The following is a 27125-nucleotide window of genomic DNA, read 5'->3' on the forward strand; positions in this document are numbered from 1 at the left end:
GTCACAGCTCTGCTACTGATAGGGCTGGGCACCACCGGGGGCCTCTGTATCCAGAGGCCACGGGATCATGAGCAGGGGCATCTGTTCTCATCCAGGGCTGTGGGTGGTGAAGGGTCCCATGCTCTCAGGGCTGGGGACAAGAGTGCAGCCCTCAGGGCTGGGGCCGAACAATTGCCTGAATCTGTCATTCAGGCTCCTGAGGGAGGATGAAGATCTCCGACGTTGAGGTGTGGGGAGTTCCCGCCCGGGAGTCCTGGGGGCTGTCTGAGGTTCCCAAGGGCTGCGGTCCCCAGGGCTTGGCGGCGCCGACAGGAAGGGGCTGCGGCACCCGTCTGCGTTGGGGTCTGTCAGGTGGGTCTCCTCCAGAGCCGGTTGTAGGGAGCAGAGACCAGGGGAGACTAAGGGGCCTCTCCAATACTCCTCTAGGCCCGAGACTCCCTCTGTGTTGTGGGTCGGGGAACAGTTGTCAGCTTCAGATGGAGGAGCAGCTACAGGCCATCTCCTGCCGTAGGGCCCAGCCACTGGCCGTGGCTTCCTGGGGTCACGGCTACAGGCCATGGCCTGGGGGAGTGGGCAGTTGCCAGCAGACCCAAAGGCACCTTCGGAGCAGCTACAGCCCATCTCCTGACGAAGGCGGGAGTGGCTACGGGCTGTCTCCTTCAGGAAGGTTGAGCGGTTACAGGCTGTCTCAGGGGGAACACCTTCGGAGCGGCTACAGGCCGTCTCCTTATTGCCCTCAGAGTGGCTACAGGCTGTCTCCTTCAGGAGGGCTGAGCGGCTACAGGCCGTCTCAGGGAAGGCACCTTCAGAGCGGCTACAAGCTGTCTCCTGACAAAGGCGGGAGCAGCTACAGGCTGTCTCCTTCAGGAGGGCTGAGCGGCTACAGGCCATCTCCTGACGAAGGCGGAAGCGGCTACAGGCCACCTCCTTATTACCCTCAGAGCGGCTACAGGCCGTCTCCTGACGAAGGCGGAAGCGGCTACAGGCCACCTCCTTATTACCCTCAGAGCGGCTACAGGCTGTCTCCTTCAGGAGGGGTAAGTGGCTACAGGCTGTCTCAGGGGAAGCAACTTCGGAGCGGCTACAGGCCGTCTCCTGATAAAGGCAGAAGCGGCTACAGGCCATCTCCTTCAGGAGGGTTGAGCGGCTACAGGCCGTCTCCTGATGAAGGCAGAAGCGGCTACAGGCCATCTCCTTCAGGGGGGTTGAGCGGCTACAGGCCGTCTCCTTCAGGAGGGGTGAGTGGCTACAAGCCGTCTCAGGGGAGGCAACTTCAGAGCAGTTACAGGCCGTCTCCTGATGAAGGCGGGAGCGGCTACAGGCCATCTCCTTCAGAGGGGTTGAGCGGCTACAGGCCATCTCAGGAAGGACACCTTCGGAGCGGCTACGGGCCATCTCCTGACGAAGGCGGGAGCTGCTACAAGCCATCTCCTTATTACCCTCAGAGCGGCTGCAGGCCGTCTCCTTCAGGAGGGGTGAGTGGCTACAGGCCGTCTCAGGGGAGGTAACTTCGGAGCGGCCACAGGCCGTCTCCTGATGAAAGCGGGAGTGGTTACAGGCCATCTCAGGAAGGACACCTTCGGAGCGGCTACAGGCCGTCTCCTGACGAAGGCAGGAGCTGCTACAGGCTGTCTCCTTATTACCCTCAGAGCGGCTGCAGGCCGTCTCCTCAGCGAGGGGCGAGCGGCTACTGGCCGTCTCCTGACGAAGGCGTGAACGGCTACAGGCCGTCTCCTTAAAACCCTCGGAGCGGCTACAGGCCGTCTCCTTAAAGGGGTGAGCAGCAGGCCATCTCTGGGGTGTTGGCAGGAGCTGGATCGGCAGCTCCACCCCTTAGCTGGTTGGTGAAGGCTTGCCCAGAAGGTAGTCTAGTATTCCTGCTATGGTGGCAGTGGGCGAGTTCCGGGTCATAGGGGCGCGCAGCCCGGGCTGACTTATGCCATTGTCACTCCAAGTCCCGGCGCGCTGTCATTGCTCCTCTGTGGGCTCCTTGTGGGGGTGTCTGGGCATTTTCAGGGGTACTATACTGCATTTTAGTTATATTACTCGTAATACACTTGCGTGACATAGACGGGATATATGCTGCTTTATACTACACTCGTGTGACATGAGCCTGAGGGTATATCACTTGTAATACACTCGTGTGACATGGACGGGAGGTGGCACTATTTCCAGTATTCTCGTGTGACATGAACGCACCAGAATATTACACTCAGTACACTCGTGTGACAAATGGGATATCACCATGGGATACAGTATATTGCACAGAATAGCCTACAGGGTAGGGACACAACGCTTGTACATCTGCTGAGTTAATTGTGTATTGCACAGGGGGGAAACACACAGGTGGGACGGCCAGGATGGGTTTCACTGTACCAATGATAGCACCCAACAAAGATTCTCCTCTGGGTTCATGATTTAGTATATGCTGGGGCTGGGATATCACTTACTGTAACGGAGGGGAAGCCACTTTCCACAGGGGTGTATGCTAACACAAAGGGGGAGAGGGAGGGGAACACTGACAGGGGGCATAGACACAGTTCAGAGCACTTCTGCTCGCGGGTACAGGTGGTGAGTGGGGCTAGGGCGCACCTGGGCCCACTACACTGGCAGCCACAGGTAGCAGCTGGGAGTAGGGGGCGGGCCATCAGGAATGCATTCCTGATGGGAGTCACTGTTGGGATCGCCTGGAGTCCGGGTGAAGTTGAAGGACGGAGTGGTGGGCAGCCCTTTCCTGGTGGGGGCCCTGGGAGAGTGGTGGCCCTTGAGACTAGAGCTGAACAGAGACAGGAGGCACGCAGCACGGCGCCTGCCCTTTGTTGTGGTGGGCGTCCTAGGGGTGGACCTGGCCTGGTCTGGGCCAAGGGTCGGCCGTGGGACTATCATCGTCTCCCTGGAGCTGCGGTCTCGCCTAGGGGGAGGAGGCCATCGGGGGATGACTGCGGCCACCTGTGCTGGGGGGAAGTCCGACAGCTGCAGTGGGTGTCAGGGGAGGCTCATCGGTGACTGGGCCTGCGGTCTTGCTTAGGGGAGGAGGCCGTCAGGGGTGGTCTGCGGTTGCTCGCTCTGGGGGAGTCCGTCAGCAGCTGTAGGTGACGAGGGTGATGCCATAGCGACAAAACACCAGGCCTCAGAGTGGTCTCACCCAGTCTGGTCTCTGGCAGGGTGCCTTTGGGGGGGAGCAGTCTCCACTCTCCGTACAGGAGGGGAGTGGAGAGGGACGCCTTGCACTGGCACAGGAAGGGTGGGCTAAGCCAGAGGCGTTGCCCTCGAAGGGAACCTACAGGGTCACGGAGAGGGAATGACCAGTGATCTGTTCCCCTACTCAGCAGGCCTGATGATCCCTGCCGGAACTCCGTGCCAGGGCTCGAGAGGGAGGTCCAGGGGATGCCCCTTTGGCCAGGCAGATCCAGTGGATACTGCCTAGGCTCCTGCTCGGGGTAGGAGTCAAAGGAGATCCTGTGGACACTCCTTTGGGCAACCACTCGTCCCGAGGACAACCAGAAGGCTGGCAGGTGCCGCAGGTTCGGTGGACACTGCCCTCCTGCCATCGGGGAATGGCGCAGCTGGGGGACGACTGGTGGCCTGCCCCCTGGTGGTAGATCCAGTGGATCCTACCACTGGGCCCGCTGCCCTCCTGGGGAGTACCAGTGAAGGCCGTCTGGGTGACGTGCCGACGTGCTGGCTCCCGGAGGTGGGTGGCAGAAGGAGGAGAACCAGTGGTCACTCCTCCTACAGTAGATCTGGAGGACACTACTGTGCCGCTGCTCCCCTGGGGTAAAGTAGGACGTAAGGCTCTGGTGGAGTCCCCTCCTGTTTTACAGGCAGTTCCGGTGGACACTGCATCTGAGGGCCTACTTGGGACTTGGCTGTTGCAAGTCCCACCCCGATTCTGGCAAGTGCTTGCTCCGTCGAGTGTGATGCACTCACACTGAATACTGCCTGGTGGCCTGGCTGCGTGGAAGAGGGGTGTCGGGTCACAAGGGATATGTGTCATATCCAATCAGAGCACGGAAATACCTCCCTTTGTCTCCTTGTGGGGTGGGGGTTACCTCCCTATGCCCTCCTCCTGGGGTGGTGGTGTTGGACTCGCTCTACCGGACAGATATTTCACCACCATCGCAGGGGTGGAGGTCACGTCCCCGTGACTGGAGTTGGTAAACGTCGACGGTGGGGGTGTGGTGCGAGGGCATGAGGTGACAGAGGAGGTTTGTCTGGTGGAGTGTTGGCTGGTTTGGCTGCTGATGTGGAGAGTGGACCACTGTGAGTGTGGGTGGTAGGGGCGTCTGCTGTAGGAGGTGGAGGAACTGTGTAGTGCCCTTGAGGTGTCGCTTGCATCCTCTGGCTGGAGTCCAGATGTGTTTGATCTTCATCTCGGGTGGCAGAGATGGAGGGGCGTGATGTATACTGTCCAGCTGCAGACTGGAGACAGGTGAGGCTGCCTTGTTTTTAAGAGGTTGTGTATGGCTAAGCAGCTTAGTGGGGCGGGCAATTGGGATGTCCCACAGGGCATGGTGGATTCCAAGGGTGAGGGGAGCGGTGTCAGGAGTTGGGGTGCAGGGTGGGGAGGGTGTGTGGGTATATCTTTGTGGAGGGCGGGACAGGTGGCCCGACCTGGTGTGGGTGATGGTGAGTACTGGTGTAGGGGTTGAGGGGTGGGCCGCGGGTGTACGTGCGGGCAGCGTGGTGGTGCCAGGAAGTAGAGATGGGGACGGGTGTGGAGGGGCAGTGGCGGGTGGGTGGGCCTTGGCATCAGTTGCAGGGGTGGTTGTTGCTGGGGTGGGCATGTGGGCAGAGTGGGCAGTTGGTGGGTGGCTCTAAGAATCTGTGGGTGAGGGAGGAGGTGGGGGTAGGGGAAGGGAGTCCGGGGTGGTTGGTGGGGGTGGTGTGTGGGGTGGGGCAGGGAGCAGGAGGTGTGGGTGGGTGCAGGGGCGTTGGGCAGCCATGTGGTGCAGGACTCGGGAGTGGTAATGTGGTGGGGATGGGGTGCGGCGAAGTTGTTACAGGCGAGCCAGGAGTGAGCGAGGAGGGGTAAGTGTCTGAGGCGGGAGTGGTGGCAGTGGTGGGGGTGCCAGGTGAGGATAGGGAAGGGGAGAGATAGCAGGAGTATAAGTCGTCGGAGTCTGGTGGGGAAGTGGGGGGTGCGGTAGGCAGGTGATGGTGGTGGCAGGGCGGTGTGGGGGGAGCATGAAAGCGGCACATGTGGCGATTTCGGTAGGTACGTGTGGTGTTGTGGTACTGGACAGTGACTTGGTATAGGTTTGGAACTTTTACAGTCTTGTAGGGGTGGTGAAACAGGGAGATAGCTTGGGTGGTGTTGGTAGTATGGCCACCCAGGGCTACAACACAGGTAGCCGCAGGTGGCGGCCCAGTGTGGGAGGAGGGCCATCTGGGATGTGTTCCCAGTGCGAGTTTCACACAGCGTGGTCTGGGGTTTGGGTCAAGCTGAAGGGCGGAGTAATGGGCGGCCCTTCTCTGGTGGGGGCCCTGGGAGTGTGGTGGCCCTCTGGGCTGAGGCCGAACAGGGTTAGGAGGTGCTCGGCACAGCGCCTGCCCTTGGCTGAGGTGGGAGTCCTGGGGTCGGACCTGGGCTGGTCTGGGCCTGGGGCCAGCCGCCGGATGTCCTTCATCGTCCAGGGGCTGTGGTCTCGCCTGGAGGAGGAGGCCATCAGGGGTTGGCTGTGGCCGCCTGGCCTGGTGGAGTCCGGCAGCTGCTGGGGGCATTGGGGGCTGAGCTGCAGAGACAGGATGCCTTGCCTCGGGGTGGTCCCATCCCAGGTACTCTCTGACGGGGGTCCTGTGGAAGAGCAGTCTCCACTCTCCGTGATGGAAGGGAAGTGGGAGAGGCAGGTTGAGCCAGAGACGGAGCCCTCATACAGAGCCTCCGGAGTCGCGGAGGAGGAATGATTGGTGGCCTGTTCCTCAGCCTGGCGGGCCTAACACTCCCTTCCAAAACTCCATACCAGGGCGGAGGAAGGGAATCCAGAGGACACTCCTTCTGCCTGACAGGTCTGGGGGACACTGCCCGGGCTCCCTCCCAGGGTAGTGGCCGAGGGAGATAGCTGGATACTCCCTTGGGCTGGCAGGTCCGTGGGATGATGCCGGGGGACCACTCGTCCCACGGACAACAGAAGGAGAAGTCCTGGCGGGTCTTCTGTCTTCTGCGGCAGGTCCGGTGGACTCTGCTGTCCTCCTGCTGTCAGGGGAAAGTGCAGCTGGGGGACAACCGGTGGTCTCTCCCCAGGTGGCAGATCCGGTGGATACTACCACAGGGCCCGCCGCCCTCCTGGGGAGCACAGGTGAAGGTTGTTGAGGTGATGGTACAAGATGCCTGCTACCGAAGGTGGGTGGCAGAAGGAGGAGATCCAGTGGACACTCCTCCTACAGTAGATCCGGTGGATGCTAATGTGCCGCTGTTCCCCTGGGGAGAAGTAGGACTGTGAGCACTGGCTGCAGCTCTCCCTCTTGTGAAGGCAGGTCCGGTGGACTCTGCATCTGACAGCCTACTTGGGACTTTCCTAGGGCAAGTCCCACCTCGTTTCTGGCGAGTGCTTTCTCCATCAGAGGGTAACGCACTCAATCGAAGTACTTCCTAGTGGTCCAGCTGCGTGGAAGAGAGGCATCGGGTCACGGGAGATATATGTCGCTGTGGTGTGGAATGCTGATGTATCTCCCCATTGCCTCCTATTGGGGTGGGGGCTACCTCCCCATGTCCTCCTGCTGGGGTGGTGGTGTCGGGATTGCTCTGCCAGGTGGGTATTTCAAAGGGAAATGTTGAAATTACTTTTGTATTTGTTTCCAAACCATTGCATGGCCTTGCCGGATGACCAGTTCTAGGCAGCTCACATAATTGTTAACATGAGTGCTGTGACAAGACAATGGCATTAAAAAAAAAAAAAAAGGTTTCTAGCCAGTAAATCTTAATTTTAGTTGAAATTTACCAGAAAAACTGAGGTGGGACTGGCATAGTTTAGGAACTAACATAGAAATTTTACTGGAAAAGACGGAAACAGTGTACTACAAAAGTGAAACCTGAACAAAAAAATTAGTGTTATGCTAGCTGTTTTTAGGTCAACTCCTCGCTCTAAGAACACTAGCTGTGGAGCCAGGGTTCTCTTTCGAGACTGGAACTAGAATATGCTATGAGAAGAACAGGGCTTAAAAACTCTGGGCAACAGCCTTACACATTTACTATCTTAAATTCATGAGCCATCAGATACAATGCAGATATGACAGACATAATATGGTAAGCTTAATCTTATTTTTAAAATTTTCAACGTTTTCAACTGCTGGTACTCCTCACTCTGGTACCCCTAACCCTGCCCTAGGGTGGGAATGGAGGTCTCCAGATGATGATGATGATAATATATTTACAGGATATTTAGTGTATACTGTATACCATAATGAATGCTGCATTGAGGTCAAATTTGCACAAGTATTTTGAACAGGTACTATCTATATGAGTTACTTGAGAGGAGCATGTGGAGTGACTTGGAGGGACAGGTTGACGAATGAAGAAGTGAAGGAACGCTGTGGGGTGGATGTGGATGTGGTTGAGAAGATTAGGAGAAATACACCGAGGTGGTTTGGACATGTGAAGAGAATGGAGAATGAAAGACTGACTAAGAGGGTGTATGTGGGTGAGGTGGAGGGAGGGAGAGGGAGCGGTAGACCGAGGATGAGGTGGAGGGATGGAGTTCAGAGGTATATGAGGGAGGGGGGGGTGAGTTGGGGGGAGGATAGTCAAATGGTGGGTGACAGAGCGACTTGGAGGCGTTTTGTCTGCGGCCACCCTTTGCGGGATTAGGGCGTCGGGCTATAGATAGATAGATAGATAGACTATAACTGCCACCAACTTACCAGGACTTATGAGTACCTGTAGTGTTTTTTTAACTATCAGCACTGATATAATCCTGTCATTATCATCATCATCATCATCAACATCTAGACCTCCTTTCCCACCTTAGGGCAGGGTGAGGCATAGCAATGTCCAGACAGCCCAAATTTGAACAGGCCAATGGGCCATGCTTCCATTCACTCACCATTCAAGCGCCTGGAATCCTGGCTCCATCTGATTCGACGAGAACATTCACCACATTTTGTAGCTTCACATAAACGTATCCAATAGAGTCAATCCAGATGCTGTCACATTAAAAAAGGGTGCCAAATCCCTGATCATGCACTTCTTCTCACAATGTTCATCCAGCCAACTCGATCTCTTGTCAGTCCCCTAGCCTCACTGACTTCTAAACCTCTCTTCCCCACACACTCATCCACCATATCCCTCCACCTTTTCCTTGGCCTACCTTGCCTCCTCCCTCCATCAAATTTGCAAAGATATACCTTTTTCACCACTCTATTGTTATCCATTCTCTCCACATGACCATACCATCTCAGTACACTCTCTTCGATTCTGGTGTCCACAGACTTCCTCACTCCAGATCTTTCACAAATCATATTATTTTGTATCCTATCCATTCTCTGTACTCCATATGCATTCCTCAGCAGTCTTGTCTCCACTGCTCTCACACTTGACTTCTCATTTTCATGCCACACCATAGTCTCACATTCATATGTTAATGTTGGCATCAACACTCCTTCATGTAAGCCTCGTGCAGTTGCGACATTCAAGCTTCTGTTTCTTATCAAGGCCTTTGTAGCACCAGCTGCTTTCCCTCCTTGTCACTCTACTTTCCACTTCTCTTGCAGGGTGTCCATGGTCTGTGAAAAAGTCAGGGATTTTTTTTTTTTTTTTCCAAGGTCAGAGAACTGTCAGGGAATTTTGAAATTGGTCAGGGAATTATGAAATTTCAGTAGAAGTCAGGGAAATTTACAATTTCAAGCTGAGGATAAACAAAACCTAGTAAAACAATGGCTAGAGCAGTTTCTTCATGTTTGGCTGATTACTACTGTAATCAGGCAAACATTTTTATATAATCAAAATGAAGTATTATACCTAAGCAATGTATTTTCCATATTTTCATCAGAAGAAACTGAACGCTTTGGCACCCCTTGCCTCCTTAGTTTTCTCTCTTTTTCAGAAATGGAAGATGTTAACATTCAGATGTCAGTGCAACAAATCGTTGAAACATTTCAGCTTTCGATACTGGAGGGGAAAGTTCTTTTTTCCTTCTCATTCCCCACAGCAGAGCCTATTTGACATGTATGGTACGTAAAATCTTGTACGTCATCTAGATTTCTTCATAGAAAAAGTAATTTATATTAGTTTACTGCATAAGTGCATGAATATGGAAATGCCTACAAATTTGCTTCTTTTGCACCTATTGGGTATATTCATCTGGCTGTATGTTGAAAGCATGCCTCAAACCTTCCACTAACCTGCCAGTGGCAATAAATATGAAGCTAGTGCTTTGTACTTTTTGTTGCTTACATTACTTTAAGATGGCTAGCAAACAAACAAAATTCAACAAAGAGTGGATGAAGGACCCAGAGTTCTCCAGCTGGGTAGGTGTGGATACTAAATCTGACACCAAAGCTCGATGTATCGTTTGTGGTAACTGGGTGACATAGGTAAAATGGCACTGACAAGCCATGCTAATGGCAAGAAACACAAAGTGAAAGTCCAGTTGTCAATCAAGGTGAAACAGGACTCTCAAACTTTTGACTCATTTTTTGGTAAGCCTTCACCATCAACCAGAATGGAAAATGATATTGAAACCATGGATATAAGCCGACTGGTGGTGCCTCCACCACCATCTTTTTCATCATCACAAAAAAAGGAAGCCTCCAACTCTGGAGCTATTTCAAATTTTGGCATACGTGATGAAGTCCTGACTGCTGAGATTTTGTGGGCCATGAAAACAGTTGCAAGTCACTACTCCATCTATTCTAGTGAAAAGACAAGTGAGCTGTTCACGAGAACATTCCTTGATAGTGCTATTGCACAGATTTTTGTGTAGTAAAACTAAGTGTTCTTACCTTATCCAGTTTGTTCTTTCCATTTTCTTCAGGGAAGATCTTGCTACAAAAATACTTCAACCTGAGGCAGTTTTTGTGTCATTTTTGATGAGTCACTTAACAAGGTATTTGCAAGAAGAGCAGATGGACTTGTACTTCAATTTTTGGGATTCTGAACTGAACAGAGTGGTTACAAGGTGCTGTACTTTGATTCTGTGTTTCTAGGACACACAATATCAGATGATCTTCTTGGAAAATTTAAAGAAAGCCTATCAAAACTGAACATGGCCAACTTACTGCAAATCTCAATGGGTGGGCCTAACACAACTTGGAAGTTCTTTAAAACTTTTGTACAGGATCACCAGGAGTCTGACCCTGATATTCCCATTCTCATCAATATTGGGTCATGTGGTTTGCATGTTGTTCATGTGTCATTCAAGTATGGGGCAAGTAAAATAGGCTGGAAATTGGATGGCGTGATGCAAACTCTGTACCACTGCTTCAATGATTCACCTGCAAGAAGGGAGGACTACCTGGCAGCCAACAATAGAAATGCCCAGTTTGCCTTGCAGTTCTGTAGTTCCCATTGGCTAGAGGATGTGCCTGTTGCTGAAAGGGCAATAAAGATATGGCCTAGCATTAAGAACTATGCAAAAGTAAACAACCAAAGTGCCAGCCATATGCCAACTTAAGAGAGTACACCAAAGATCGACTAATGTCAACAAAGCTGCATTTCTTTGCAACAATTGCCAAAGTATTGGTGCCTTTCGTGGAGCTATTCCAGACTGATAAACCCATGGTACCATTCCTCTCTGGAGAACTTAAAAGCATTTTGACAAATTTGTTTCAAAGGTTCATAAAGAAGAGTGTTTTGGAAGACGCAGGCAATGCGTCCAAAACAGATGTGTTTAGAAAGGAAAATATGTTTCTCCTGAAAAGGTTGACACTGGATTTGCAACCAAACAAATGGTAGAAACAGTCCAAAAAGAGAATAAAGCAAGCAAACTTCAGGTACTGGAATTTCAAATGAAATGTAAAATATTTCTTCAAGAAATGATTGGCAAGCTTTTCGAGAGATGCCCCTTAAAGTATGCAGCTGTTAGGACAATGAATGCTTTGGATCCTAGGTTCATAGCTACTAATCCAGAAAAAGCAGTGGAGAAAACGGAAACCATACTGCAGAAGCTCTTGAACAGCAAATGGTTGATAGCAAGCAAGTGTGATGATGTCCTACACCAGTTTAAGCAGTGGGTAAGGGAGATAGCTAAGGAAGAAACTGACCAGCTGTTCACTTTTGACAGAAGAATGGACAGACTTGATGAATTCTACCTTAGGCTGATGGGCATGGATGTGAAGTACAAGTCATTGTGGGAGGTTGTAAAAATGGTGCTGATAGTATTCCATGGACAGTCATCAGTTGAGAGGGGTTTCTCTATTAAAAAAGGCGTCTTGAAAACGAACATGGGCAAAGAAAGTCTCACTACATACGGAGTAGTATGAGATGGTCTTCTGAATCCTACTAAATGCCCTGAATCCAAAAGTGACAAGGAAGAAGCTGGTAAGCTTGATGTATCTAGGATACCAGTGACAAAAAAGATGTTGGAAGCATGTAAAGGTGCTAGAAAACATTATGACACCTATTTAAATGAAGAAAAGAAGAAAATAGCCAATGGCAGTGAGTTAAGAAAGAAATCTCTTAAAGAGCTCACAGCTTTGAATGCAAATAAAAGCAAGTTGGAGTTGTCTGCTGATGTTCTGCTGAAGGAAGCACATGATCTGGCACAAGAGGCAGAGAAGAAAAGAAAAATGGATTTGCTGGTAATATCAAATGCTTTCAGTGACAAGGCCAAAGGAAAGAGGAAAGAAATTCAAGAATCCATAAAGCAAATAGAGAAACTTGAGAAAAAGCTTACAGAGATTTAAGCTGGATAGATACGGACTTCACTGTGTGTGCTTTTTATATCTACCTTGCTGATAATCTGTCAATTGCTTTGTGCTTATTGGGATTTGTAATGCTGCTTAACAAGCTTGTTTATGCTGCTTTATCAATAAGACAAGGTCTCATATCACTAGATGTAGCTAGAATTGAAACATGCACTTCACAAAAAAAGAAAGAAAATATTGCTTCTGAAATAATACACAGTAGCTCTTACTAATCTTCATTTTTTAACCAAGCGCTAAGAGGTTTTTAGTTTGTTGATGTTTACCTTTCATTTGGTAGTATTTTTGATGCATGTGTGATTTCTATAGCCTGTGTGTCAACCACCATTAACCACTTTATGTAATTTACACATTGGCATGTATGCTGTACTGATATTTCAACTTTTGGATGTGGTGATAGATTCTCTGTTCATTACAACATATTTGTCATTTGCTTAGTTGTCATTATTACCAATTGTAATTTTAATGTACATTTACAATTGGAGAAAAAGGAACATAAGATGGACCAAAAGGAAAGTGTATAGGCTGTTAGAAAAGCTAAATGCATGGAATGTTGTTGCAATATAAGGATGGAATGAAGAGATCACTTGTGGGCTATAGCTCCTGGGCAGTTAATACAATTGCTTAGTGTAGTTATTACAGTATTATTATTATTATTATTTTTTTTTTTTTTTTTTTTTTCTGACAGATCATGGTTAAATTCACAAAAGAGTGAACCACTTCATGTAGGGATGTCAGTAGAAGTTATTTTGTATCTGAATCACAGGCATCTTATTATGTTTAAACTTTATTGCATTTGTGTTTCTGTGCCATAATTCAAATCACCACATCTAATGGTATATATTGTAAATAAAAGAAAAATTAGTATACATAAATGTATTACTATAAATAAGAAAAAAGGTGGTGATGGTTGGCTGAAGGGGAGGAAGGAGGCCAACATTTTTCAATAAATGTCATGAATGAGCAATTGTGAATTGTTATATAAGTTGAAGAAACATGAAAAAAGTTGGTCATGAAAAACTGATTTTGGTCAGTGAAAAGTCAGGGAAAAGCCAGGGAAATTTAGTTCATCTGGAATGTGGACACCCTATCTTGCACATCCTATCACTGTACCCAGGTACAGTATTTGAACTCTCACCAATTCCAGTCTCTCTCCATTCATTGTAACATCATACTGGGAGTCACCTTCTCTCTCAATAACCATCACTTTATTCTTTTCTACATTTACTTTCAAGGCACGATGCTCACAGACATAAGCAAAACTCTGCACTAGTCTACCAAGTTCTTGTCTGGTATTTGCAAGTAGTACTGCATCATCATTATACAACAAGTTTGAGATATTCCATCCATCACCATTCATTACCAATGCCATCCCCCCTCTCCATTACTCATGTTTTTACTTCTTTCATCACCCCATCCATATATACATTGAATAACCATGGGGATATCACACAACCTTGTTGCTCACCCATACCGATTGTGAACAATTCACTTAGATGCCCATTTACCCTTACACGTGACTTACTACCATCATAAAAAATCTAGATGACACCTAGCAGCTTACCATCTACACCGTACATGTGCAAAACCTTCCATAATCCTTCTTTGTCTACTTTATCGTATGCTTTTTGCAGATCCATGAATGACATAAACAGCTTATAGTCCTTCTCACATGCCTTCACTACCTGTAATACTGAAAATATTTGATCCACACATCCTCTCCCACTCCTAAAGCCACCCTGTTCATCATTAACCAGGACTTCTGATATCTCTCCTACTTTCTCTATAAACTTATACCACAATAATTCTTGCATTCACTTTGCTCACCTTTATTTATGTACAGGGGTACAATCACTGCCTTTTTCTTCTCTACTGGCACAGTTTCACTCATCCATGCCTTCTTACATATTTCCAACAAGCACTTCATTCTGCTCTCTCCACTACACTTAATCATCTCTGCATACACCTTATCAACCCCAGCTGCTTTCCCATTTTTCAGCTGTTTTACAGCGTTCTTCACCTGTGCGATTGCCACTTTTCTATCACTGCGTTCCTTCTCTGCACACCCCCAATACCAATCATGTTTACAGCGGTCTGCTCTCTCTATTCCCAGTCATCAGGCTTTCAAAATATTCTTTCCATCTGGTCCTTACTTCATCCCCATGGGTTAATAATCTACCACTTACATCCTTCACACTTGCACATTTCTTTCCACTGTCACTTCTGCATTTCTGCACCTCTTTCCAGTTAACTTCCTATTTTCAGAGTAATTTGCATTCATTTTTCTTCCTAGATCATCTTTTACTTTCTTTTTCCTCTTCACTAGTCTCTTTATGTGCTTCTTGCTTTCAATATATTCAGTTCTTATTTCAATTGAACACCTGTTCTGTAGCCATTCTAGCCACTTCTTCCTCTTTTCCTCCACTGCTCTCTTAACCTCTTCATCCCACCATGCCATACTTTTCTTCTTTGTTGTTACTCTTGCCACACCACACACCACTTTAGCATTCCTAACTAAGCAATCCTTATATGTTTTCTACAGGCTGTGCAGATCCATTTCATTCCAGTTCACTGATTCTAACTCTTCCCCTACTTTGGTTCTGTATTCATTTGCCATTTTTTTAATCCTCAACTTCTCGACTTTCAGTCTTTCTCCCTGACTGCTCCTCTCTCTCCTGGTCCACCTCACTCCTCTCAGCCTGATCATGCCTACCACAGTCATATGATCTGACAGACCTCCACATCGTCCTCTCATGGCCCTCGTATCAGCAACCATTCCCAGCATCGACCTCTTCAAGAGCACATAATCAATCAGGCTCCTTTCAACACGATCCCTGTTCCCTCTATACCATGTATATTTATGTGCATCTTTGTTTGAAATACGAGTTACAAATGCACAACCTCCTCTCCTGACAAATATCCTTCAGTCGCTTCCCATTATCGTTTTCTCCTAGCACTCCATTACAACCCATTATGTCATCCTCAGGACCAGTGTCTACTTTTCCATTCACATCGCCCATTACGATCACTTTATATCTCCTGGGCCGTAGCACGGGCCGAACAGGGTAGTACTCCCGAGAGGAATGGGAATGCTGGTGATAGGGAGAGCTGGAGCTCCTGTTTCACTAGCTATCTAACCATCCCCCTTTGCTGACCTTTTCAGTGTGACAGTAACATGGAGAGTAGACTAGCATACTCTCCCAAACATTTCCTCTAACTATCTATGCACTACACCACATGCACTTTACATTTCACACAATGTATCCCACTACGTTACAGGGGTTGGCGCCAGCAAGGGCATGCGGCCAGAAAACTTTGCCCCCGCTACCTAGTGGTGGACTTCTGGGGGGAGGCGTAGCGGGGGTTCTGCCAGCATAGATCGTGGGTCCAGAGCGAGATGGGGCTCGGGCCTGTGCTAGAGCGTACAGGGCACCGCGGTTCCCAGGCTGCCGCTTCCGCCCAATAGAGGGGGGCCCGAACCTGGGAGTAGCGCCACAGGAGGCTACCCTATCAGTGGGTGTATAATGGCGGGATAGTTGCAGTGCCAATACGCGCTTGGAGAGCTGTCCTGGCAGGGTGCCCCGAGGCCACTACCACAGCCACTGGTAAGCTGGTGGGCTAGGGGTCCCAGATCCATTGCCTGGACCTGGGACTGTGCAGTGAGTGGGACCTGTGCTATGTCTGTCCCCCTTTATTAATACTGAAGATGACAAAACAAAATAAGTTTCAAAGCAAGCCTGAGGACAGTAAATCACCCATGGGGATGAGGGTGGGTTCGTGGAATGTGGGAAGTTTGAGGGGAAGAGCGGGGGAAGTCGTTGAGGCATTCAGTAGGAGGTGGGTGGATGTGGCGTGTTTGCAGGAAGTCCGGTACAGGGGTGGATCAGCCAGAAAGATTGTTGGGAAGGACTGTTGCTATAAGTTGTTTTGGCAAGGGGGGACAGACGGATATGGAGGTGTTGGTGTGCTGGTTGCGGAGAAATGGGTGGAATATGTTATAAATGTTTTGAGAGTATGCGATAGGATATTGGTAGTGAAAATTCTGTTGGGTAGAAAGATAGTTGCGATTATATCAGCATATGCTCCACAGGAAGGATTGGATGAAGCAGAGAAAGATAGATTTTGGGATGATTTAATACGTGTAGTGGGTGGTATGCAGGATGATGAGATAGTGATTTTGGGAGGGGACTTAAATGGTCATGTAGGCAAAGCAGTACAAGGTTATGAAGGAGTGCATGGGGGATGTGCGTATGGTCTAAGGAATGCAGAAGGGGAAAGGATACTCGAGTTTGGGGAGGCAACGGACATGATTGTGTGCAACACATATTTTAGGAAAAGAGACAGTATGTTAAGTACGTATGAGTCTAGGGGAAATAGCAGTCAGATAGATTATTTTCTGGTTAGGAGGGCCGATAGGAGGTTAGTGAGGGATGTTAAAGGTATAGGAAGTGAGGAGTGTCTGCAGCAGCACAAACTATTGATTTGTGATATGGTGCTTAAAGAACAAGTGATGAAAAAGAGGACTTATGTACCTAGGAGGAAAATATGGAAGCTGAAAAATCAAGTAGTAAGGGATGCCTTCTATAGTGAGTTGAGGAGAGTGGTGGCTGAACAGGGAGCTGTAGACAGAGGCGTTAATGAACAGTACAGAGCCTTCAAGAACAATTTCTTGAGAGTTACTGATGTAACATGCGGTTGGACAAGAGGACCACCAAGACATAAAGTAACTTGGTGGTGGGATGAGGGTGTAGAAGCTGCAATTAAGGAGAAAAGAAAGCTTTTCCGGGATTGGAAGAAGGGTGGTAGCAAAGAGGGATATTTGGCTGCCAAGCGTAAGGCTAGAAGAGAGGTATACAGGGCAAAGTCTGAATCACAGAGACTATTACTTGATAACCTAAATCATGGGGAAAGGAAAAATATGATATTTAGGATGGCAGGTCAAGTGAAGAGGGATAATCGGGATATTATAGGTGAGCAGTGTGTGAAGAATCATGAAGGAAGGGTAGTGGTGAACAGTGACGATATTAAAGATGCATGGAGAGAGCATTATAACCGGTTGTTGAATGAGGAGTTTGACTGGGACAGGGAAGGTTTGGAGCCAGCATATCCAGTGTCTGGCCCTTGGCCTTTGATTGACGCTGCTACTGTGAGTGAGGCAACAGGCAGGATGAGGGTGGGGAAGACAGCAGGTGTGTCTGGGTTGACTGCCGAAATGTTGAAGGCCTCAGGTGATATAGGGGTGAGTTTAGTCACTGACCTGATAAATAGGATTATTTATGAGTGTGTTGTCCCAGATGATTGGCTGAAGAGTGTAATTGTAAATGTGTATAAAGGGAAGGGTGATGCCCTGGAAAGAGGAAATTATAGAGGTATAAAGCTTTTAGATCAGATAATGAAGGTAATGGAGAGAGTTTTAGAAGGTATGATAAGAGAAAGAGTGAATATTGATGAGATGCAGTTTGGGTTTATGCCAGGTATGGGGACCACTGATGCTATATTCATTGTTCGACAGCTTCAGGAAAAATATATTGGTAAGAGAAGGGATATTTACTTTGTTTTTGTTGATTTGGAAAAGGCCTTTGACAGAGTCCCTAGAGAGGTGGTGATGTGGGCAATGAGAAAGCTTGGCTTGGAGGAGTGGCTGGTTAGGATGGTTATGGCTATGTATGTGGGTGCTCACACCCAGGTAAGAGCGAATGGAGATTTGAGTGATGAGTTTTCCGTGAATGTTGGTGTGCATCAGGGGTCAGTCTTGAGTCCCATGTTGTTTATCATGCTACTTGAAGCCCTTTCACGTGACTTTAGAAACGGACTCCCGTGGGAGTTGTTGTATGCTGATGATTTGGTGTTGATTGCAGAGAACGAAAGGGAGGCGGAGGAAAGGTTTAGGAAGTGGAGAGATGGTATGGGGCACAAGGGTTTAAGGGTAAATGCAGATAAAACAAAAGTGATGATATCTAGGGTTGGTGGCGGTAGTGTCAAAGACGAGGAAGAGTGGCCATGTGCAGTTTGCCACAAGGGCGTGGGAAGTACAGTAATTCCATCTTGTGCGGTGTGTGTGATAAATGGGTGCATAAGAGATGTAGTGGTATCAGAGGTAGACTGCGAGATAATGCTAATTTTATGTGTACAGTGTGTCAGGGTGAGCAGGTGGAGATTGTCAGACGTGAAAGGATTGAACTTGCTGGTGAATCTCTTGAATGTGTGGAAGAGTTTTGTTATTTGGGAGACATATTGTGTGGTGGAGGTGGGGCTGGAGCTAGCTCTGTGGCTAGGGTGAGAAGTGGTTGGAAGAAGTTCAGGGAGCTGTTGCCTCTCCTGACATTGAGAGGACTCTCCCTACATGCTAAGGGGTCTTTGTATGCAGCATGTGTTAGGAGTGTAATGCTATATGGTAGTGAGACCTGGGCAGTGAAGGAGGAAGATATTCGCTGGCTCAGACGTACAGAAATGACAATGATTAGGTGGATGTGCAGTGCGTCCCTCTGTCCAAGACATGGAGGGGCTGGGTTTAAGATGGAAAAGTTGAGAGGTAGGATGGGACTGGAGTGTATTGGTGTTGTGATGAGGAGAGGTAGATTGAGATGGTTTGGACATGTGGAGAGGATGGGGGATGATAATTGGGTGAGGAAGGTGAGAAGTGTTAATATTGGGGGTGGGGTTATGAGGGGTAGACCGAGAAAGACATGAGACGAGGTCATTAAGTGTGACCCCAGAGTTAAGGGACTGAACAGGGAGGCTGCAGTGGATCGTGCAGCGTGGAGAGCCGCCATTAGGTGACCAAGGCCAACACATGCAAGCATGTTGGAGCCTTTAAAAACGAAACGAAAACGAAACGAAACGAAAACGAAACGAAACGAGGGCATTTCTCCCACTGCTTCATCTGGCTCATCCCAAAACCTGTCTTTCTCTCTCTCACTCCTGTCATCACATGTTGCGTATGCTACAGTCACAGCCACTTTCACCTCGAACCTGACAGACAGACATCTCGAGCTGACACATTTGCAATCTCTCATTCCACTCTGCCACACTTCATTCATCAACAAAGCAACTCCTTCCTTGCATCTTCCTCACCCATTCATGCCCGACCTCACACTCTTTACACCCTCCCACTCCTCCACTTCACACCCTTTTATCTTTGCTTCACACAGTGCCATCATGGCATATCTCGCACTCTTGAACACATTAACCACGTCCACCCTCTTGCGCTTCTCATTCACACCTTTTATTGCTCATTTCTTCCTGCTACACCTGGACAGTTATTCATACTTGTGAAGGACCTCTAGCTGTGAAGAATTAAAGCTACATCTAACCACTCCTGTCTGAAAAGTTGTTTACAAAGATAAACAAATAGCAAGAATGACATGAAATGGACCACTGGATTGGAATAGCAAAAACACTGCCCTTAGTTGGTATTTTCTTCAGCAAATATTGTGAGCCACTGTGCATCAAAAAATATAGAGTAGCAAACAGAAAAGTGGGGTGCCGATCCTTTGCTCTGCATTGTTTAATGCACACTGGTTGTCATTATTTTTCCTCCCCCTCCCCCCCAAAAAAAGCAATGTAATACCAACTTTGGACAATCGAAGGTACAACTTTATACCACTTCCATATGCTCCGAATTAATTAAAGGGTCGATGATCAACCTACATCCCTTGATGGCATTACATGACTAAAATTTCCATTTCTCTTTTAAGGACTGAACCTATGCAAGTCATCACTCCAACTGGAGCATTCTACCAAGCACCATGTCTACAGTGTGTAAGATGATGACAGTCACGAGGCCTGTGAGGCAACAACAGTGTGATGATATCAGAAGAGTTACAAACAGTGGTTTGGTGTTTGTTCACCAGCTGAGTGGTTCGAAATAGAGCAGTTCCTGCCACAGAGATGATGACAGGTGGATCACATGGACAGTCTGAAACTTCCCCAGTCAGCAGCAGTATGGAGACCAACTTCCACCAGCTGCCAGCTTGGGTGCTCTGTGCATCTGGGTATACTTTTCAACTTCTGTCCATGTTGGAAGCCAGTCTGCTTACAGTTGCCTACTGGTGGACTCAACCTGGAACCTGCCTCTCCCTGGCAAGACAGCCACTGTCTCTGCTGCTCATCCCCCTGGTAGCTGCTGCCCCACCTGTGGGCTCCCTTGGAACTCTCCCACAACTGCCACAGTAACCGAGACTATACTGTGAGACAGACTGTGGTTGGTCATTGCCCATGGTTGATACCAGCCTACGGGCAACAGAATTAAGCCCTCCTTTACATATTTATATCCATATTCATATGTGGTTTTGTTCATTCATGGTGATGGTTGTAAATTAATAAATGTTTAAGAACCAATGTAAATGATCTGTTGTTTCTATGAACATCTTACAAAAAGAATGGCATACCTACAGAACTAGTCCATTTTATACAGCATACAAAAAATTGTACAGTAACCATCCCATATTAGCGAGGGTTACGTTCCAAACCCTCTCGCTAATTCTTTAAATTCGCTAATTCTTGACACCTTCCTGAAAACGACATTTACCGGTAACTGTGTAGCTACAAACCACTGATAAAGTAATGCATTACCCATAAATAAACATTTCTTGTTAAATGTGTCCTCGTTGCTTTTAGCTGTTCGGCTGTAACAGCTTTTGTTTGATTCATCAGCGTAATGGTGGAAGGGACTGTAAAGTGTTTAACTAAACCTAACCTAACCTAGTTTAACTGTACCTAATTATTTAACCAAACCTAACCTAACCTACAGTTGGGAAGTGACCTTCGTTCCCTTCCCATAATTGTTCACAGTTTTTTCTTGCTCACGCTAACCTGACATCACTGACACTGGCACTGTAAAGGGTTGTTCAATGCTGGGGGTTACTAATGGGTAGGTGGGGGTGCTCACCATCCACTCACTTGATGTGGTGCTGCTCTCGGATGTCTGACCTCTCCTCTCGTCCTTCCTTCCTTCCTCTTCTGTATTTCATTCCTTTATCCTTTCCTCTTCCTTCTGGCTACGGGTGACCTTACACCCCCTCTTCTGTCTTTCTTCCCTTCATTCTTTCCTCTTCCTTCTGCCTGTGGGTAACTCTACACTGAGTGACAAGTAAAATGGTTTCTTGTAAACTAGGAAACCATTTACTATGCTGGGTGGTACCCACATAACCAAATTATGGCACCTGGTGGTTTAGTGCGTATTTAAGGCACCTCAGTTGGATTGAGCCTGGGCATATTTATATCCAAGGAGTGGCTGGGGCATATTACTCATGTAATGCCACTCAGGGATGAGTGAGGCTTGTCACTCTCATCTTAAATGTCAGGACCAACTTGCCTAGCCCTGGGCTCCTACACTCCTCATGGGGCAACTCAGGATTAGTTGATGATGATGATGATAATGGAATACATTACTGTTTGCATCAATACTCTCTCTTTCACACACTGTATACACACAAAAACAAAGAAAAGAATGAGTGCTAAATGTACATTCAACTTTCAGCAGACAGACCTTACCAATCCAGTTCATATTCCTCCACTTTATTTTCTGTATTTTTCTGTCTACATTTTAAGGAAGAAATCACTAAGTAGTGAAGTTATTAATTATGAGTTTGGCAATTATGGGTTTATACTGTTTATTTTCTGTGAAAATGAAAAACTGGAAACACCTTCATGACAATTGCATTGTATCTTTTTGTATGTACAGAAAATTCAACAGTTGCATACATGTCACAGGAATGTAATAATTAGGACACATTCGTTGTAACTGCTAACATTAGTTATACATGGAAGAAATGACCACTCCACCTCTGCTCTCACCATGTGTACAGAAGTTTACTGTACTTACTTTGAACAACACCAGCCTTCACATAACTCAAAGGGGCTGACTAAGTGTAAACCTCCTGAATGCATCACGGCAGACTAGTCTTCCCTACAGTAAACTATGATTCTGCAAACAAAGCATCAGACTTTGTACCAAGACACTAAACCCAGTCAACAGAGTTCAGTTGCTGGAACTTGAACTCTGTAAGCAAAGGTTTACTTTAGTGAGGTAATGGTTGGTAACATGTCTTTACACATACCCAGTAATGATCTTCAGGGGAGCTCCTGTTCAGAGACAAATATAGTGATAACTGCTCAATCAAAGATTTGAAGAGGATTAATTAGGATTTTTACTGCTAAATAACAGAGCAGATTCTAACATTTAAAACCTATGCAATACCAGCATATATATGTTTCATCCACTCACAACATACTCATATTTTTACAATATATAAAATAAAAACTGACAAATTACAGTACAAAATGAACTTAGAAAGAGACAACAGTGAGAACAAGGGGTAAATGCTTCACATGATCCTATGTCCAGACCCTCATCAACATGCCAACACATACTGTACTCAAAAAATCAGCAAATGAGACAGACGTATGAAACTTCAGATCAAGTCTGAACGCAGACAGACTGGTTTCTGTACATCAGGAGATTAAAGGATAATTAATAACTGCCAATAACACAAAAAATCTCCCCACTATTTTTTTTAAGAAAGTGCACCAATTCTGGTAAAAGTAATAACATTAATGATCATATTATTAAAACTAAGTGTGCAGAAGTGTAAGCAAGACCCTTAGTTTTGATGGTCATTTCATCAACTCTTGAGACTATAGTGTGATCAGACTGCACCCGTCACGAAGTGTTGTTAGCAATGACATGGAAAGGTCTGACATTTTCTGTCACTATATGATATAAAAAAAAAAAAGGGGGGGGAGGGGTGCCTTGTCCACACTTCTGTATTCAGTTGTAAAAATGTGGCTCTAAGAGGATAAAGGAGTATCATTTAGTCATTTACATTGCAATGTTCACTTACTAAGTATTCATCTGCCTGGATAAGCAACCAATTTACACTTAAATACAAAAACTCTGCCAAACCTATACAAACATACACAGTTAATGTTGAACTATGGAGGAATGAACACTGCAAACTGGAGATAAAACTTTACCAGGCATTGAAGAACTGCATTCACACACATGCAATGTTACTGTTTGGAGAACAATGCAGTAATTTTTGGACTGACTGTACATGATAAGTGAAAAGCAGAATAACAAAAACAACCATTCCATGCTGCCCAAACCATCACTGTAGGACTTCAAATTCTTCATCATCATCTGATTCAAGATAGTGGTCTTCCAGATCCATACCTGGGGAAAAAAAAAAAAAGTTACATTCATAGATTATTGTTGTTTTTCCCAATGCATGTGACTAGAGCCTATACTGTGTATCTTGTGTGATTAGGAAGATTTCTTGCAACTTTTCCTTGGCAATTTATTTTCCTTACTATGTATGAAATTTATCTAAATGTTATTTATATCCTTCTAACAGCAAAGTCTGACATAATTCCACAGATAACAATGTAAGCAAGACATATGCAGAAATAAACTGGTATGGAGGAGGTGCTGGGAGCTTCCTAAGCCAAAGAGAATACAGGTCCAGGGCATAGGCTGAGAAACACTACTCTCAGGATGCTAACGGCTACCCACATACCAGAAGGCTCACCATATACAGTACCCTCGCGTCCAGCACGGTAATATTGTCATGCATGGGTCACGTGTTGGACCAAAAACGTGTTGGACTAACAATAGAGCTTATGGGGAAAAATGAATTATGTCAGCAACCCTAGGAAAAGTCACCCTAAATACCTACCATATACCTATATATATATTGGTACTATTGTAATTATAATAAATGGTACTGTGCTATGAATGATAACTAACCGTTTAGGATAGTGTTGGTGGGCTTGCTGGGAATGGAAGGTGGTATCCAAGGCTGTAGTTAGTCCTACTGGGTCCCCGGAGGATGGCTGCTGGCGTCACTAGCGGGTAATGGCTGTTGCTCCTCCTCAACCTCCTTCATAAATCCTTCGAAATCACACTCAGAATCACTATCTTCGTCCACAGCCATGGAAGGTCCTGCTTCCGCCTGTCCTAGCACTCTGTAATCCTCGGCAAAGTGCATGCTTCTCACACTGTTGCCAGAGCCCAGTCTCATGACTGTGGAAAGTGATCGCTGTCGCTGACTCGGTAGAGAATAAGGAGAAGCAACTTTGCTTATAAACTGGTACGCACGCCGATGAGAAGGGTTTCAAAACGATTGATATTTATTCTAAAATATTAATATGTATTCAGTATCAGGCTAAATGTTCAATGCTGTAGTACGATACATTCTCTGTCGAGTCGCCTGGGTTTTGGTCACACTGTTTTGCCCGTCGTATCCTCGGCAGGAATCCATCCAGATGAATTCCAAATGCCCGTGGTATCGTTGGCAATTTTACCATGTTACCGTTCCGATTTACCATCGTATCCTCAGCAAACCTGGTATGAAGTGCCGTGTGATAGCCTTCGGCTGCCAGGATCTTGTCTTGGTTTTTTATTATGATCCTCACGTTGGCTTCATTCATGTCGTAGGCTTTGGCAATGTCAACTTTCCTCTCCCCTTTCTTCTTCCTCTCGATGCTTTCTAGCTTGGTGGCCTGAGGGAGGTACCGACGCTTCTTGGGGTTCTCAGACGGCTTCCTAGACATCGTGAGCAGGGTAAAATGCAGTAACAAGGGCAGAAAATGCAGCAAGAAAAAAGCACCTTCCAATGCAATTATGCGACTGAGTGGCGCTGTGGCGGGAGAAATGTAAACAAAACATCACGTGACACCAAAAGCGTTTTTAATTGGGCGGCATCATGATCACGTCACGATAGCGGGCGGGGAAGGCTACTTGATCAGAAGTTTTTCATTGGCTATCATCATCATGGGAATGTCCAGTATGACCGTGTTGGACCGGGGGTGATCGTGCTAGAGTGAACTCTGCGGATTTCGCCCACTTCTCGGAGCTCTGTGCGTGTTATGCTAACACACTCGTGCTGCAGTAATTAAATCGTATTAAATAATACTAATTAATTGCTCTCCGTGCTGGACCCGAATCGTGCTGGACTAACGCGTGTTGGACGCGAGGGTACTGTACCCTTAAACATCACCACTTGTAATCCAATACAGTACACTCCAGCTTCACTGTATGAGTGACTGCTTTGCGATCATTTACTTATGTGATCATTAAGAAGTTACTGCCTTTCAGCACTCAGCAACTGCAAATCTTTGCATACACTACTTGAGCGATCCCCCTAAGAGGCTCCCATGCATCTGTGTGGCAACACATGCCAACAGTCGTGTGTTTGAACCAAGATGGATAGCAGGTGTTTACATGCACAGAATCCTATTTTGAATCAGCTGCACACATTCCTTTTTTTTTGCCACCCCCTTTGAAGTTCCCATACTGCCTGCCCATGCAGTCACAAGTCTCACTGCAGTGACTCTCTCTCTCCCTGCATGCATCAGGTTACACCGTCTTCTTGCATGTGCATCGCCATCAGACCACCATTGCTATTATGATACTGCAGAACAAGTGTGTGACTGATAGTGTTGTGTGTGATTTTAAGTAGGAAGTGCAAAAATTATTTGTGAATTACTGTATCTTAAAACTTAAGAATCATATCTGACAAGGGTACAGGGCCACAGGCCCAAGTGGAAAGCATGGTGGAGGCGAGGGTGTAGAAGTGAAGGCTAAGAGGAGAAGGTGATGCCTTTCCCTTGATGTTAAGTTAGACAGTGATGCAATATAAGGCTGGATAAAGGGCCAATAAGACTGCTGATGCTCTTAAGCTGCCCCTGTCAACTGCCCCTATCATTGTAAAGAAGTTTGAAGTGGTCCTCGCAGCTGGAAAATAGGTATAATCCCTGACTGCTAAGTGGCTGACAAGGACCAGGGACTCTCCCAAAGAGGAGATGTAACAGCTATTCTAAATAAAGAACTAGAACCAGTGTTTCCAGTGTTTCTGGGGATGAGCTTTATTTGTGCCAAGTCTCTGTCCGTGTGGAATGATCTGAAGAACAGGATGGGGGAAGAGATAAAGGAGTCATTCAAAGACAGCACTCAAGACTCATGCTGGCTTGAGGAATGTAGTGCTGCATGTTGAGGCAACTAGTGCTATATGGTGGCTGAAAAGTTTCTGGAACTACTCTAAAAGTAGATCAGAGAAAGTGTTTATAGTATAAAACTGGACTTTTTTGAAAAGTAATGTTGAAGATTTTCATAAGTGATATAATGAAGAAGCATGTGCCTGCTTTTAAGGTGGTGAAGGACCGTCTGATGCTCCTCCTGTGAGGGAATGCTGAGGGTGACCTAAAACTGAAGCCATTATTAGTCTACCACGGGGAGAATCCTAGGGCACTAACTGGGTATGTGAAAGAGAATTCTGGGACAATATGAAGTAAAACCCCAAGGCAGGGCATACCACCTCCCTCTGTCACTGATGTGTCACTCGCTCTCCTCCCCCATGCTCTGGGACTTTGCCGGTAGGAATAATCTAGCCAATCAGTTTCTCCTGGTGGTATAGAATGCCCTCTGGCATGGAAGATTAGGTTGATCATAATGTGGTGGTGTTTTTGCCCCTCAACATCAGCACTTTACTCCAAACAATGGATTATGAAGTAATAGCAACGTTCAAGGCCTGCAATGCACCATGAAACAGCTGGTGTTGGCCAGTGACTCTCGAGATAGGGACTCAGTAAGAGCCATCTGAGAAAAGAAAAAACATTGATAGTATCACAGTTGTGTGACAGATGTGACAGACCTCCCTCTGAATGGGGTTTGGTGTAAGCTGCGGCTTGAGTGCATATACTTATTCCATGGGCTCTCTTTGGTGGAGGACATGTCCCACATGGCAAGGTTCCATGATGTGGACAAGGAGGATTTCCAGGAGGTGCTTCACAGCCACAGAATGGAGTCCTACCAAAGGCCTCATCAAACTGAAGAACCAGCAAGCCCACGTGCAGGAAGTGGAGGAGGAGGAGGAACTGGGGCAAATGCTTGACCTTGGGACACTAAAGGAATTTCCAGCAATGATGGACCAGGTCATGTCATTATCCAAGAGAAATATACCAATGCTGCCAAGAATGATGCTACCTGCTACGCAACTGAAAAGGATCTTTGTATGTACGGCAAGCTACTTTCCTAAAAGAAAAGGGCACTGAGAAAAACAACCATACCATCATACTTCCAGCAAAGGCCATCCACCAGGATGCAAGGAGTCAAGGCCCTCCACCAGTGGAACATCAACTCACCCTGTACCTCACCTACCTCCATTTTGCCTACCTGCCTGCCTCCTCCCCCTCATTGCCTAGCTACCCTGCCCACTCTCTCCCCCTATCTCACCAGACTGCTCTCCTGCTGCTCACTGCATCAT

The 27125-nt window shown here is 47.0% G+C and overlaps 1 protein-coding gene across 2 annotated transcripts in view; it reads right to left on the reverse strand.

Annotated features, from left to right (window-relative positions):
• Positions 1 to 22401: 22401 nt before the first annotated feature.
• Positions 22402 to 27125, reverse strand: part of LOC145417333 (cysteine protease ATG4B-like) — a 387500-nt gene continuing 382776 nt past the window's right edge. For both annotated transcript variants that reach the window (XM_080286013.1, XM_080286012.1), the window contains one exon: positions 22402 to 23035. In XM_080286013.1, the coding sequence (XP_080142139.1) occupies positions 22971 to 23035 (65 nt within the window). In that variant the 3' untranslated portion in view covers positions 22402 to 22970. The remainder of the gene's footprint in view (positions 23036 to 27125) is intronic.

The sequence above is a fragment of the Coenobita brevimanus genome, chromosome 110 (assembly GCF_032717465.1).
Source record: "Coenobita brevimanus isolate Jiangsu-jjx chromosome 110, ASM3271746v2, whole genome shotgun sequence".
NCBI classification, from domain to species: domain Eukaryota; kingdom Metazoa; phylum Arthropoda; class Malacostraca; order Decapoda; family Coenobitidae; genus Coenobita; species Coenobita brevimanus.